The sequence below is a fragment of the Budorcas taxicolor genome, chromosome 10 (assembly GCF_023091745.1).
Source record: "Budorcas taxicolor isolate Tak-1 chromosome 10, Takin1.1, whole genome shotgun sequence".
Lineage (NCBI taxonomy): Eukaryota > Metazoa > Chordata > Mammalia > Artiodactyla > Bovidae > Budorcas > Budorcas taxicolor.
The window spans coordinates 63813405-63828218 of NC_068919.1; the positions used below are offsets into that span (position 1 = coordinate 63813405).

Genomic DNA, 14814 nt, shown 5'->3' on the forward strand with positions numbered 1-14814 from the left:
GGCTCTTGGAAATTGTTTCCCTATGTGGGCATGTTTGCTTCTGGGGTCTATTTGGGATCTCTGTGCCAATGTGACACTTTCTGTCTAGTGTTAGATAGGACTGTAGTTATAAGACTTCTTGTGGTCTGAAAGGCCATGCCTGTTGTTCTCTAGGAGTGTCTTGGCTATTCTTGGCCCTTTGTGCTCCTGGAATAGAAAACATGCTGTTTTCTAAATATTCCTCCTAAGTGCTCACTGAATTTATAATTAGGCAAGGAAAATAGAAACAAGGTTTAGATGTTCTGATCAGTAAACCTGACAGTTAATGTGTTTACTTGAATTTTACTTGGTCATAAAAATTAAGTTCATAAAATTTGGATTTGAGATGAGAATTTATGCTCAAAAAAGTGTTTTTTGTTTTTTAAATTGTCCAATATCTGCAAACCATACTTATACAGGTATGCTAAACCTGTCTGGTTGGTTGTGGTGTTTTTATCACAAATTTAATTAACATTGAACTTGGACCATCTCCCTGAGTAGTAAGAGATAATGCTTGGCCAGTGAAGCCACATGAGATTATAATTAGATCTCCTGAAATACTGGTCTCAAATTATTTTTAAGTGCTTGTAATTTTTAGTAATATGCAGGCCAAGGCACAGACATCAAAAGAGAAACTCAACTAGGTGAGTGTGTGTCTGTGTGTGTGCTGATAACTGTTTACTAAGAGAATAAATAGAGAATTTTAATGTACACACTCAGCCTGGGAAACTTAGTATTGTTTATTAAATAAAGCAGAGAAAGCAAGAGACGAATCAGCACAGTGGGAAATCAGGTCACCAGATAAGGCTTTTTTGCTACCGTGTTTCCTGTTCTGGGTGGCTCTGCCATCCGCTGGGAGAGATCCATTCCTCTTACCCAGACTGACAGTTTCCCATTTCCTGTCACTCTGCCACCTCCCTCCCCCATTCTTGACCTGCCAGACCAAAGCAGTTCAAACAGATAAAGACACAGTTAATTTGCTGAAGAGCACAGAGCTTTCAGTAAACAACTTTTTCCTGGGCAGCTCTGTGTGGAGATGACAGGAACTTTATCAGCAGAGTAAGAATTGAATCCACTTATTATTGTACATGTCTATTAGGCCTACACTCCCCACAGAGCAAGTCAGTTCATCCCTGCCTTTCCTTTGCAACTTTATAGCCACTAAAAGAGGGAACAGCTACAGTAGCCACAAAAAACATTTTGGGAGAGGGGGAGGCAGGATTATCTGGAACCAGCATCTGCATTTTTAGAATAAAGCAGAGCATAGATAGGCGGCAGCTGTGCAAGGTCATGGGTGGCGAGGCATTCAAGAAGTATCAGTGATGATACTATGTCACAGAGGGATGGATCTCAGAAAGTCCTGTTCTTACTTTCTGAATTATCAGAGCAGTGAGTATGTTACCATGTTTTGATTGATGGTCAAACACAGCAGCAGCCCTTGTCAAACAATTATATGGGGTAGAAACAATTGAGAAAAGTATAAGATAAGCATGCATTCCAGAGTATCAAAGAAGTTTTGAGTTAAAAAAAAAAAAACAACTAATATTTTACTGGGAAACTACTACATTTAATGTAGGTAAATTGTTGTGTACTTGAAACATTTTCTTTAACTCTGTGTAGTTATCTCCCAGATAAATTAAAGGCCAGGAACCCAGATTGGTCTGATCCCACTACATCACTGATAAATGATTAAAAGCACCTCAATAAGACTTTTAACATAATAGAGAACAAAACTATGGAATACAAAATGAAATAAGCACTATCTCTACACTGGCCAAGAACTGCCAAGTGGCTTTCCTTCCACAAGTTCATGTCTCTGAGGTGGTGATGTGTAGAGTGTATGATCTACATTCTGGATGTAGATCAAATCACCACAGTGTACACTGTAAATACCTTACAGTTTTGCAAATTATCCCTCTGTAATGCCTGGGGAAAAACAAGTCCATGTCTTTAAGTCCTTGACTTTCGAAGTTCGAGGTTGCATAAACAATTATTTGTACCAAGTGAAGATTAGTGACCAACTGCATCAGGGGCTTCCAGCTGGTCTTTAAACTGCTGTTGTAAGAGAACGAGTTGCAAGAGAGCTTAGTCTCTTGTCCCCTGTGCCTTCGTGTCTACCTGAAAATGAGTTACTGAGCAGAAACCAGAAGCTGTGTCTGGAGGTCCTGCGGTGTTTTTTTCATTGACTGCTGTCACCTCTGTAGGGACCACCATCAATAGGGCTCCCCAGGATTCATTAAGTACCCCTGGATAGGGAGATGGAAATCAGGGTTCCACTTCTAGCTCTGCCTTGCCATTTGTCAAGTTATAGCCATGTGACTTCAAACAGGTTACTTGGCTTCACTGAGCTTCATCTACAAAATGAGGAGGGAGAGTTGCATGAATCTTTTAAAAAGGGCTTTCCTGGTGGCTCAGATGGTGAAGAATCTGCTTGCAATCCACGAGACCTAGGTTCTATCCCTGGGTCAGGAAGATCCCCCGGTGGAGGTCATGGCAACCCACTCCAGTTTTCTTGCCTGGAGAATTCCACGGACAGATGAGCCTGGAAGGCTATAGTCTGTGGGGTTGCAAAGAGTTGGACATGACCGAGTGACTGACACTTTTAGAAGAGATAATGTATGTGAAAGCACTTAGCATGCCTCTTAGTGCAGAGAGTATCCAAAAAGTGTTTTCTCCATATTAAACTGAGGCTGAAAAGTTCCAAGTTGTAACAACCATCACTATATTCAATAAACAAATATATGTTAATAGATTCTAGGTAGAAACCACAACGCTCAGATCCAGTCCTCAAAAAAGTAATAATTTAAGTAATAATTTATTAGGGGCAATAGGATATACTCAATCCTAATAAGGATGACTGCTCGTAAGTTCCAAAAAGGACCAAATTCAGTGGCAGTTCAAAGGAGTTAATGTTTGGCTACAAGGAAAGTTGGAAGTACTAGTGGATGAAAGAACATTTGACCTCTTTCTAAAATTTCTAAAATGCTAGAAAGCTCAGATGTGAACAGGTGGCGACTAGGTCTGGGCAATGAATGGAGATGGGTGAGGGCAGTGTGTCTGGAGTCGCCCAGTTTGAGCTGGGGAACAGGCCACAGAAGACCTCTGAGCGTTTGACTGGGGACCCATTGACCATTAGATTTTATGCTGTGAGCAACCAGGAGTTACTAGAGCTGAAATACAGCCTGGTGCTGTGTTGGGGCTAAACTAATCTCAAAATCCCTGGGAGGGCAGAAGGGCCACCAGAGGCTGAACAATCAGCACAGAGGCTATTCTCCCTTGTGGGGAGGCCGTGGGACCAGCAAGGACGCAGGTGTGTGCCATAGACTAAATATATTTGGGGCTTTTAGCAAGTGACAGTATAAGTTGATGACCTGTACTTAAGAGGAGGAACGGGAACATATTTTTACTTTTTTTTTTTTTAATGGGAAGGAGCTCTTAAATTTTTGAGCAAGGCTTGTTACGACCTGGCCTTAGAGTACAAAGAAGAGCCATGGAGAATGTGACATAGGCCAAAGATCTGCATTCAGGGGACAGTGAGAGCAGAGATAGAAGAAAGGCACTGGGCTGCACGAGCGAGTATCACCAGGGCTTGGCCTTATTAATTGCAAGGGGTAAAGGAGAAAGTCCAGAACTGAAGTTTTGAGTCTGAGTGATGATGCGATAGCAGTAACAATACAGAGTAAATTCATTTAAAAAATGTGTTTTCTTAAACTGAGTCATTTTGCTGTTTAAAATCAGTTCTGCTCAAGCCAGCAGCGTCAGTTCATCTGTCATATTTCTATTTATAGCTACATTTCTAACATAAATATTTTACAGTTCATCCTCAAGTAGTAGGAAAAATGAGGGGTTTCACCTGAAGTGGATGACTTCACCTTCGAGATTAAGTACACCTGTCTGGTGACACTGCAGAATACTATGCACACTGTTCTCACAAGCTGCAGGTACAGCGTTTACAAAAGTGAAAGTTCATGTCTACACAGCTCATGTCATGTGAACAGTAAAAACAAGAAGTACAAAAGAAACATTAAATAAAAGATTTTGCTTTTATTTAAAATAAAATGTATTTTATACAGTCTTTAAACCATGGATTATTGAACAATACTGGTAATCTACCCCTCCCTGGCACCCTTTTGGGCTATGTGAGCTAGGAATTTTCTGACTAGCACCAATGCAGGTTGTAACAGCGCAACAGACTAGAACACGGCCAGTCCAGGCATTAGAGTTAAGGACATTGTGGCAAATCATGACTATAATGAAGTCATCCTTAATTTAGCAGATATTAAAACTGCACATTAATTATATTTTAAAGAGCATTTAATTAATGCAAAGATGCTACATCTAAGCCATTTGCTAGTTGTGAGTAGATTTTTAAAAAACTGTACAATTTTATAAAATTTGTGTTTGTACATTAGTTACACAAAATGCATACTTCATAGACCTTTACTTCATATTGTAATGCAAAAGTTGCATATTTTAGGCAGACAGTGAATATGCTGGTGAATACTAAAAGTGTTGTAATACAATATGGTGTAAAAATAAAAACACAAGACAATATACATACATGCTTATTCAAGGACAAAAACCAGGCATAACAACTAATAGCATTTTCCTTCAAGATCAAACAATGACATTATTAAATACCAGGCACCTTTTGTAGGCCTAATTTATTTTGGGGTTGGGGGGGAAACGGATGACAGATGGCTACCAAAAGTATGATATTTGAAAAATTATGAGGTCAAATTAAACATACATTACAACACATGCATTAAACATGATAAACAGACTTCATATAGTTTAAGCCCTGGATAGCTTTAAAGTAGATGGCTTGAGTTTCTTACAGTTTGGCTAGCTTGAATCAGTGATGTTTTGTTCCTAACTTACCCACTACTTCAGTTTCAATTCCTGGCTCTAAGGAACATGTGCCATATTCAAGTCCATACATTGTATCATGATAGCAGATTAATAGTCGTGCTTGTTAGTGCACATATTAACTGGTCTGGTAAGGCAAAAAAGTTTTCATGATAAAATAATGAATTTCAAGCTTACTTTATTAAGCAGCATATAACAAACAACAGCTTTTAAAGTTAAATAACTGTTATGGCCATGGAGTTTCATTACACAGCATTTCTGTTCACACCCAACCACTGGTAAGTTTGTAGAACATCTCTTCATCTAAACTCTCATTTTGGTCTTTTGCACGTGTTGAGAGAAATATGTAGCCACCAATGAATTCATGAACCACTTTGCAATCTACTTCAGTGCAAATGAAGGACAACCGTACTTCATCTGCAAACTCTACAGTGACCTAGAACAAAGACAGAGAACCATCAGTCCCTGCAGAAGTCCAGACGGCTGGGTCCAAGTGAGGCCACTATACTTAAGGTCTGTCCTGATCATAAAATACTTGCCGGTCCTCAAAAAATTTTTTTTAATCCTAAACTAATAATGCCTTGAAGTCCAAAAGCATAAGTAGAAGTTTACTAGCCCTTCCTCTCCTCCTTTTTTCTTGTTCTGAAAAGGAAGGCTGAATGCAAGAGGCTTAGGTCATTAAGTTCCCAAAAGGTCTCTGGTGATTCAATTAATGAGTGTCTCCCTTCAAGTCCTGGGAGAAAACCTATTTCCTGTGCTTAGCTATTTAACCTTTAGGTTTCATGTTTGAATATTTCAGAAATACAAGATTCTATGAAGTAATTGAAATCAGTACAACAAATCCAATGACCCTAAAACAAAGGACTTATTAGGGAAATATTCTGTTTAAGTGAGAGTCATATACTCCAAGGCGAGGGGTAGCATGGTGTGCCAGGCTTTAGAGCCCGAAGTATCCCAGTTTGAATCCTAATTCTCAGTGTGCAGTCATGGACAACAATGGCCTTCATTTGTACAGTGGGGATAATCCATCTACCCTGCAGGGCTGGGGTAATGTTTAGAAATAGGGTACAGATGTAAAACATCTAGTATCATGCTTGGCACAAAGCAGGCATTCACTAAAGAGCAGCTGCTATTTGTGAGTGGAAAGGGATAAATTCATTACAGAAAGACAACCTGAAAGATTAGCCAATATTGTAACATATTACACTCTTAGAAGTATCTGGGCTACTTGTAAAATAGGCAAGTAGGAAATGAACAACCAAGCATGTTTTATACTTTAAGAGGAAATGGCACAAAGAATCTTAAACATTTATAGGGCCTTTTCTTCTTAATTAATTCATTTTTAGCAGATCGACTATGTGTATGTGTTCAAGCAGGATGGTTACAGCTTACCATTTTTATTTCCCAGTTTACATTCCACTGTTTCATGTTACTGAAACGCCAGGTTTTAATTGCATCTCCCGTGCTGGCATCCATCCTAATCAGTCTATTGTATGCAATTCCAATAAGTTCTTCTTTTTTGCCCCCCTGGAACCTACAGAATTAAAAACATAAATACATGTTTTAAAACAGGGGTGGTAGGGGGACATGTTGGTCTGTTTTTCTTGAAGATATGTACTTTTTAACTCTTAAAGTGCTATTCTTGCCTGAGTAAAAAGAGAAATGAAATCACTTTAAGTTTTTGGTGAAAAAAATTATAAGCATAGAAAATACATTCCAACATTCTTTAAATTTTACTGTGTAATAGGTTAATGGGTCTCAGTAGGTAGCTTTAAATGTTTAATTTCTAATTACATGAAGTCAATTAAGTAAGAAGGCACAGACTGAGGTTTACACATCGGTGCTGAGTAGAACCACTGACCTTGCAATAAAGTGTGTGATGCCGAATTCTGGTAATGATTGCCAAGCTTGAATAAACCTCATCTTGGCTTCAATTAAACTCATCTGAGCTACATTCTGATGGGCCTCCAAGATTCTTGCCGTTATCTAAACATGAGTAAACATCATATTTACTATTAGATATTATTCTTTCATGGTAGAATCAAGACAAAAAAAGATTAAAACACTGAATTATGTGCCCCATGCCCCAAAATTATGTACTGGGAGAGATGAAATTAGAAAATATCTGAAAATACATTTGGGAATTTTAGTAAACTAATGACTTTCCAAACTAAACTTCAATATATAGTTTTTCTTAATTTTAGTTCCATATGTCAAGAAAGAATAAGTACTAGTAGGTATATATAATTGTTGAGACTTATTCAAGTACACACACATATGATAACACAAGTTCTAATCCTCATATACATGATGGGTTTTAAGTTCAGTACCAAGATATCTGATCAGAATGAGTGCCTGCCATACAGGTTTCTAGCACTAGAAATCACTGCAATGGTTTTAAAATTTTTCTAAAGGAGTAATTAGAAAGGTTAGTTTTTAAGTTTACTCACTTTGGGATGCCTATCTGCTCAAAGAGTAGAGGGAAATTAATTCATGAGGGGAGACTGTAGCTAGGGCTTAAATATTTTTAATTCTTTCTTTTTTTTAAATATGGAGAACTTACCAAATCTCTTATATAGCCTGGCTGTAGATGGCAATGCGAGGAAAAGAAAAAGGAAGCAGAAAGAAAAAAAAGGCAATCAGAAAAAATGGCAATGAAGCAAAGAAAAAGTTGCGGTAACCTGCAAACCAAAATTCCAGCCAAAAACCATGCAAAAAAATGACTTTAGGTGGAAACCAAGCAAAGTAAATGCAAGCATGAAAATGAAAATGAGAAAGCAGCGATTCTTTCCATTTAGAATACTGAGAAACACTCCACATTATTTTAGATTGTTAAATGTTACTAAAATTAAGGGTAGAAATTTGTAGGGAGAAAATTTAAAATGCAAATAACCTTTTTCCCTTCATGTACCAGGTCTTACTGATTAGGGTAAAGCTAATTATTTTAGTAGCAAGATAAAAAAGAAAATTAATATTCAAAAGCCTTTAATCTTGTCTTATATTGAGTCAAATAATATGATCCATGCACAGCTTTTCAGAAAATAGTTGAAGGCATTAAATAAGTGCAGTGACCGTACTGTTTCTATATTTACAGAAGAAAAGCAAACCCCTCAATTACCATCTTTTTTTTGCATCCTTTTTCCTGGAAGGGAAAATAAAAATATGCCATACACTACACTAGGAGTGGTGGCTACAAATATATCAGTTCATTTCAATTTGGATTAACATGAATAAAACGAAGAATAATTCTTTCCTCTAAAATGTAAAAATCCAGTTTGGGAGTCATAGTTATGAAAAAAATATCCATAGCAAGTTTAATAGATAGTCTTGGGGAATTAAAATAGATTGTAACAAAGGCTATATGCGCCTGAAGACTTTATGCCCTGGTAGGGCTGAATGACCCCATAGCCTGCACAGCCTAGACCTACCTGACTCCTAAATGCCACTGGATTATACAGTTTAACAAATCCAATTACTGAGCCACTAAGTCCAACAAACAGTACAGTACATGACACACAATAGCAACTAAACTCCTGCTTATCAGCTCTTAACTAGGTGTCAGGGCAATACTTGACTCAACCTCCTGGTTAGGGAAAGGAGAACTCAAAATAAATGTGCATTTGATAAGAGGACAATGTGGAAGACAAGGCTAGAAAGCTCCTTAATCTCAGACCACATACATACTACCGTCCTGTCAGTTAAGGACAGCCACACATTCTTTGTCTTGAAGAGAATCTTCAGTTGACTTATAGTCAAGAACTCACCAAAAGAAGATTCATCTTTTTACAGCTAAACCTATCATTTTAAAGGCTTCTGGGAAAACAATTCAGTACCTGTCTGACAGCTAAACTAACATTTGGCAATCTTCACAATTATAATTTAAGATCTTTTATTCCTAATACCTGAATAGTGAAATGGTAAACTGCTTAGATTTGAAACTATTCATTGACTTTGAAGGCAAATGAATCCACTTTTAGAAACAAGTCTCTTTATAAATAGCTTTAAAATGAACTAACCTAAGAATTAAAAAATGAAATTAGTACTCGATTCACTTTCCCTTGTTAACTTACAATCTACATTCCACACAGCTCCAAGGGCATTTCCTCCATTCCTCACTACTCCCACATCATATGACTACGGGATAAACAATTTCCATGTAGCTTACACAACTTCTGCAACTTAAAAGACAAATACTTGGTGATTAAAACTTCTGAACATTTCCAGCTAAGGGATTTCAGACCCATATGATAAACATTGTATTTAAGGTTAAGAATTAACAAGTGTTCTGGGTATATCATTGGGCCTTTCCAGTAATGTTTTAAAATTACTCCTTAACAAAGATAAAAATGAAACTAGATAAAAATGAAGTATTTATTTCAAAGTTCTTCTTCACTTCCTTCCTAAATTGGAGCCTTTTTCCTTTTATGGCATGATGCTGGGTATCGAGAATACTGGGGGCTATCCCAAGTGAAACTCCCCTGGCAAAGAACCTTTTGTGTTGGACCGAAGAACCATTTTCCTAAATAGCAATCCTTTTATGGTAGTCATTTCCAGAAAAGGAATTCTAAACAGAGGGAACAAAAGCAGTGAATTTCAGTGAAAATTTACCAAATGTTGTCACAGTATGCAAATCTGGCTTACGTTTTGACTGATAATGTTAAGAAAAGACAATGTTAAACATGGACTATAAACCACGTAAAGTTTATTTCCAAAGCTGGAAAGGTCCATTTTGACAGCAAAAAGAGTCTTCAGAGATTTGGCTGGGAAATGCTGGCTGTGCTCTGTATCAGACTTACTTTATTTAAGGAATAAAATGGCATGAACTGTGGAACACAAAGCAGTAAGACCATATTCAATTCCCTGAAAAGAATATCCTGTTAGCATAGTGATTTCCTCAGGTGGTTTAGAATAAATATGCTCCCAACTACTCTACCTCATTATCTTTCCTATTAAAATAATGATTTTTCTTAAATGACCAATTTAAACTGACTGAAAGCTATTTTTTCCTTATATTTTAACCACCTGATACAAAATTAAGACTACCAATTAAGACTAAAGAGTAGTGTTTAAGAGGGGAAACTAAAGTATACGTAGAAAACTGTTTACCTGCTTGTTCTTGTACTTTTTTAGATAGCGAGGGGACACCAGACATTCAGGATTTATATCAGTTGTGATCTGCTCTGGTACTAACTGAGGATCTGGATTTAAATGCTGCATCTTCAGAAAGGAAAGAATATTTTGAACCTCTAAGTTGTAAGAACTGTCTGCCATGGTCTTGCCTTTGGAGGCCAATCTGCAGGCTGCCATCCAGTGTGCATACTGTTTTTCCTGTGAAAAGAAATACTGAGGTTTGGAATCTATCACATGATAAATCCTTGAGTATAAAACATAAGAATGAATGGTCAACTCACTAAGGAAGCAAAGAAAACCTAGGTTTACTTTTAATTTTTTGGCTGCACTGTTCATGTGGAATCTTAGTTCCCTGACCAGGGGATTGAACCCATGACCCGTGTATTGGGAGCACAGAGTCTTAACCACTGGACCCACCAGGGACATCCCCCAAATTGAGGTTTATTTTTAACCAGAGAACTTACATTGTCACAACGAAGCCAGATTTCATTCATGCCCTCTGCAACCGGAATGAGGAGTTTAATATTAAATTTTTGGCCTGAAATATTCACATCTGGGGTAACTTCACACCCTGTAGTTAAAAAAATATATATATTAAAATGGTTAAATTTAGACTTGAGAAATCCCAAGCCAATACAGGCAGTTCCCATTTTATGGTATCTTAACATGCTGATTTTGCTGTCATGGAGTCTACAAATCAGGGAATTCTTTATGTTCAGTAATTTCGTTGGGGGTGGAGCAAAGACTCAACTCAGACCTAATATACAAGAGATGTAACTGCACAGTTTGTGGTCCTCACATTTCTTAAAACTTGATTGAGAAGAGAAGGAAAGAGTTCTATTAAAAGGATATTATACAAAGAAAACTTGTACTCTATTCCCACAAGTTTCACATATTATTATTTTAATATCATTCAGTTCTTCGAATCTTAAGTTATCAGGGTTTTTTTTTTTGCTAAGTTTCTAAATGTACAGAAACTTTTGCTAAGTTTCTAAATATCTTTCCATAATAAAATTCTAAAGTGTGTTCTGGTCAGAATAAACGACTTTATGATGCCTTTTAAGAAAGGCACATGTGTGGGGAACCAGCCAGTGTGAGCGAGAGTCCTGTATGAGGGCCTCCTCAGGGCCCCACTGCTCGCGCACTCAGCTGCTCTGCCCTCCAATCGCCGGTGCAAGGAAGACTAATGGCACAGGCTGCAGGGGGCGGGGGGCACAGGCTCTCCTGATTTGCACAAAATTTTAGAGGAGTCCATCTGACACAGAAGGTAATATAAACTTATATACTTGGGAAGTCAGTAAGAAAATAAGGGCATGCAGAATTTCACTTTACTGGCAAGTTTTCAGGAATACGTACATTTATGGACTGTACACATGGACATCACCAGATGGTCAACACCGAAATCAGATTGATTATATTTTTTGCAGCCAAAGATGGAGAAGCTATATACAGTCAGCAAAAACAAGACCGGGACCTGACTGTGGCTCAGATCAGGAACTCCTTATTACCAAATTCAGACTCAAATTGAAGAAAGTAGGGAAAACCGCTAGACCATTCAGGTATGACCTAAATCAATTCCCTTACGATTATACAGTAGAAGTGAGAAATAGATTTAAGGGTCTAGATCTGATAGATAGAGTGCCTGATGAACTATGGAATGAGGTTCGTGACACTGTACAGGAGACAGGTATCAAGACCATCCCCATGGAAAAGAAATGCAAAAAAGCAAAATGGCTGTCTGGGGAGGCCTTACAAATAGCTGTGAAAAGAAGAGAGGTAAAAAGCAAAGGAGAAAAGGAAAGATATAGGCATCTGAATGCAGAGTTCCAAAGAACAGCAAGAAGAGATAAGAAAGCCTTCTTCAGCGATCAATGCAAAGAAATAGAGGAAAACAACAGAATGGGAAAGACTAGAGATCTCTTCAAGAAAATTAGAGATACCAAGGGAAAATTTCATGCAAAGATCGGCTTGATAAACGACAGAAATGGTCTGGACCTAACAGAAGCAGAAGATATTAAGAAGAGGTGGCAAGAATACACAGAAGAACTGTACAAAAGAGATCTTCATGACCCAGATAATCATGATGACGTGATCACGAATCTAGAGCCAGACATCTTGGAAAGTGAAGTCAAGTGGGCCTTAGAAAGCATCACTACGAACAAAGCTAGCGGAGGTGATGGAATTCCAGTTGAGCTATTTCAAATCCTGAAAGATGATGCTGTGAAAGTGCTGCACTTGATATGCCAGCAAATTGGAAAACTCAGCAGTGGCCACAGGACTGGAAAAGGTCAGTTTTCATTCCAATTCCAAAGAAAGGCAATGCCAAAGAATGCTCAAACTACCACACAATTGCACTCATCTCACACGCTAGTAAAGTAATGCTCAAAATTATCCAAGCCAGACTTCAGCAATACGTGAACCGTGAACTCCCTGATGTTCAAGCTGGTTTTAGAAAAGGCAGAGGAGCCAGAGATCAGATTGCCAACATCTGCTGGATCATGGAAAAAGGAAGAGAGTTCCAGAAAAACATCTATTTCTGCTTTATTGACTATGCCAAAGCCTTTGACTGTTTGGATCACAATGAACTGTGGAAAATTCTGAAAGAGATAGGAATACCAGACCACCTAACCTGCCTCTTGAGAAATCTATATGGAGGTCAGGAAGCAACAGTTAGAACTGGACATGGAACAACAGACTGGTTCCAAATAGGAAAAGGAGTACGTCAAGGCTGTATATTGTCACCCTGCTTATTTAACATATATGCAGAGTACATCATGAGAAACGCTGGACTGGAAGAAACACAAGCTGGAATCAAGATTGCTGGGAGAAATATCAATAACCTCAGATATGCAGATGACACCACCCTTATGGCAGAAAGGGAAGAGGAGCTAAAAAGCCTCTTGATGAAAGTGAAAGAGGAGAGTGAAAACATTGGCTTAAAGCTCAACATTCAGAAAACGAAGATCATGGCATCTGGTCTCATCACTTCATGGGATATAGATGCGGAAACAGCAGAAACACTGTCAGACTTTATTTTGGGGGGCTCCAAAATTGCTGCAGATGGTGACTGCAGCCATGAAATTAAAAGACGCTTACTCCTTGGAAGAAAAGTTATGACCAACCTAGATAGTATATTCAAAAGCAGAGACATTACTTTGCCGACTAAGGTCCGTCTAGTCAAGGCTATGGTTTTTCCAGTGGTCATGTATGGACGTGAGAGCTGGACTGTGAAGAAGGCTGAGCGCCGAAGAATTGATGCGTTTGAACTGTGGTGTTGGAGAAGACTCTTGAGAGTCCCTTGGACTGCAAGGAGATCCAACCAGTCCATTCTGAAGGAGATCAACCCTGGGATTTCTTTGGAAGGAATGATGCTAAAGCTGAAGCTCCAGTACTTTGGCCACCTCATGCGAAGAGTTGACTCATTGGAAAAGACTCTGATGCTGGGAGGAATTGCGGGCAGGAGGAGAAGGGGACGACCGAGGATGATATGGCTGGATGGCATCACAGACTCGATGGACGTGAGTCTAAGTGAGCTCCAGGAGATGGTGATGGACAGGGAGGCCTGGTGTGCTGCGATTCATGGGGTCGCAAAGAGTCAGACACGACTGAGCGACTGAACTGAACAGATGGACTGTACAAAATCCCCGTAATCAACTCTGTTAACCATTAGTTTATGGCTTTATAGGAGAGAAAAGAGATTTACTGAATGTATACCCAGATAGATAATGGGGCAACGGTCAGCCTAAATTAGCAACCAGTATAAAATAGTGAAGAAGAGCTCTGTAAGCAGACAGACTGGGGTTCCAGACCTTTCTTGACCACTTAATAAGCATATCATATTTACTTATGCCCAAATTCCCTGACTTTAAGCTCTATCTCACAGTGATGCTATGAGGATCAGTAAGATAATGATTATGTCAAAGCTTCCTAAAGAGTATTCCAATTGTTAGTACTTAGTTTATGTCACCCTCAGTGCGTGTTAAGACCATTGTGCAGACTCTGTGGGGAAGAATGTAAACTTGTTAGCAGGGCCTGCTGTTGCCTTTGTCCCTGAACTGAAGCAACTTCTCCTGACAAAGCAAGTACAAGCAACAAGATAATAAGCTTCTATGTATCTGAACAAATGTTTAAACTGTATTTTTTCCCCCTCATCAAATACATGTTTTAAATAGCAAATGAAAGAAACAAAACATTTTAGATAAAGGAGAGATCCTCTCCTCTCCAGAATTAACTTCAATCACGAATTTGATGAACTTTACCTCCCTCTTTCTTTCTTTTTAGAATATTTATTTCACATAAATAGCTATCACATGTAACTCCTACACAATCATTACAAACACTCAGGAAGTTGTGTGGCAATGTGTTTAACCTGCAAAGTTAAAACAAAGAGATGTATCTTTCTTCAATTCTAAATCCCCTCAAAATCTTTGGGAGACCCAATCACAACATTGGGAGACCCCACAACTCTCTCCCCATTGGCTCCATGTTTCCACCTTTTCTCTGCAGTCCAGCCTGGACCCTGCTTCACTAGCTGTCACCTCCAACTCTCCAGACTCACCATCTTTCCATTATACACACTTCGCAAAACCTTAATCCTGCCTCAACCCAACCACCTACCTCTTACTTGCGTATGCTCTGACTGCTGAGCACTCTAAGATGGGGGGAAAAAAACATCACAAAACTGAGCAGGTAAGTCTCACTAGAAACATGTAGATTCCCAACATCAATCTGCCCCTTAACACTTGCAACCCTTCTGTGCTGACATCCTCAACAATCTTTATTTCACATCTTCTCAGG

The 14814-nt window shown here is 38.6% G+C and overlaps 1 protein-coding gene across 6 annotated transcripts in view; it reads right to left on the minus strand.

Moving 5' to 3' along the window:
* Window positions 1-5048: 5048 nt before the first annotated feature.
* Window positions 5049-14814, minus strand: part of FERMT2 (FERM domain containing kindlin 2) — a 72989-nt gene continuing 63223 nt past the window's right edge. For 2 of the 6 annotated variants that reach the window (XM_052646177.1, XM_052646175.1), the window contains 7 exons: window positions 10482-10588; window positions 9994-10215; window positions 8006-8029; window positions 7451-7471; window positions 6749-6873; window positions 6280-6421; window positions 5049-5323 (listed from right to left, as the gene is read on the minus strand). In XM_052646177.1, coding sequence (XP_052502137.1) covers window positions 5150-5323; window positions 6280-6421; window positions 6749-6873; window positions 7451-7471; window positions 8006-8029; window positions 9994-10215; window positions 10482-10588 — 815 coding nt within the window. In that variant the 3' untranslated portion in view covers window positions 5049-5149. The remainder of the gene's footprint in view (window positions 5324-6279; window positions 6422-6748; window positions 6874-7450; window positions 7472-8005; window positions 8030-9993; window positions 10216-10481; window positions 10589-14814) is intronic. The other 4 variants (XM_052646179.1, XM_052646176.1, XM_052646180.1 and 1 more) reach the window with 2 other exon arrangements.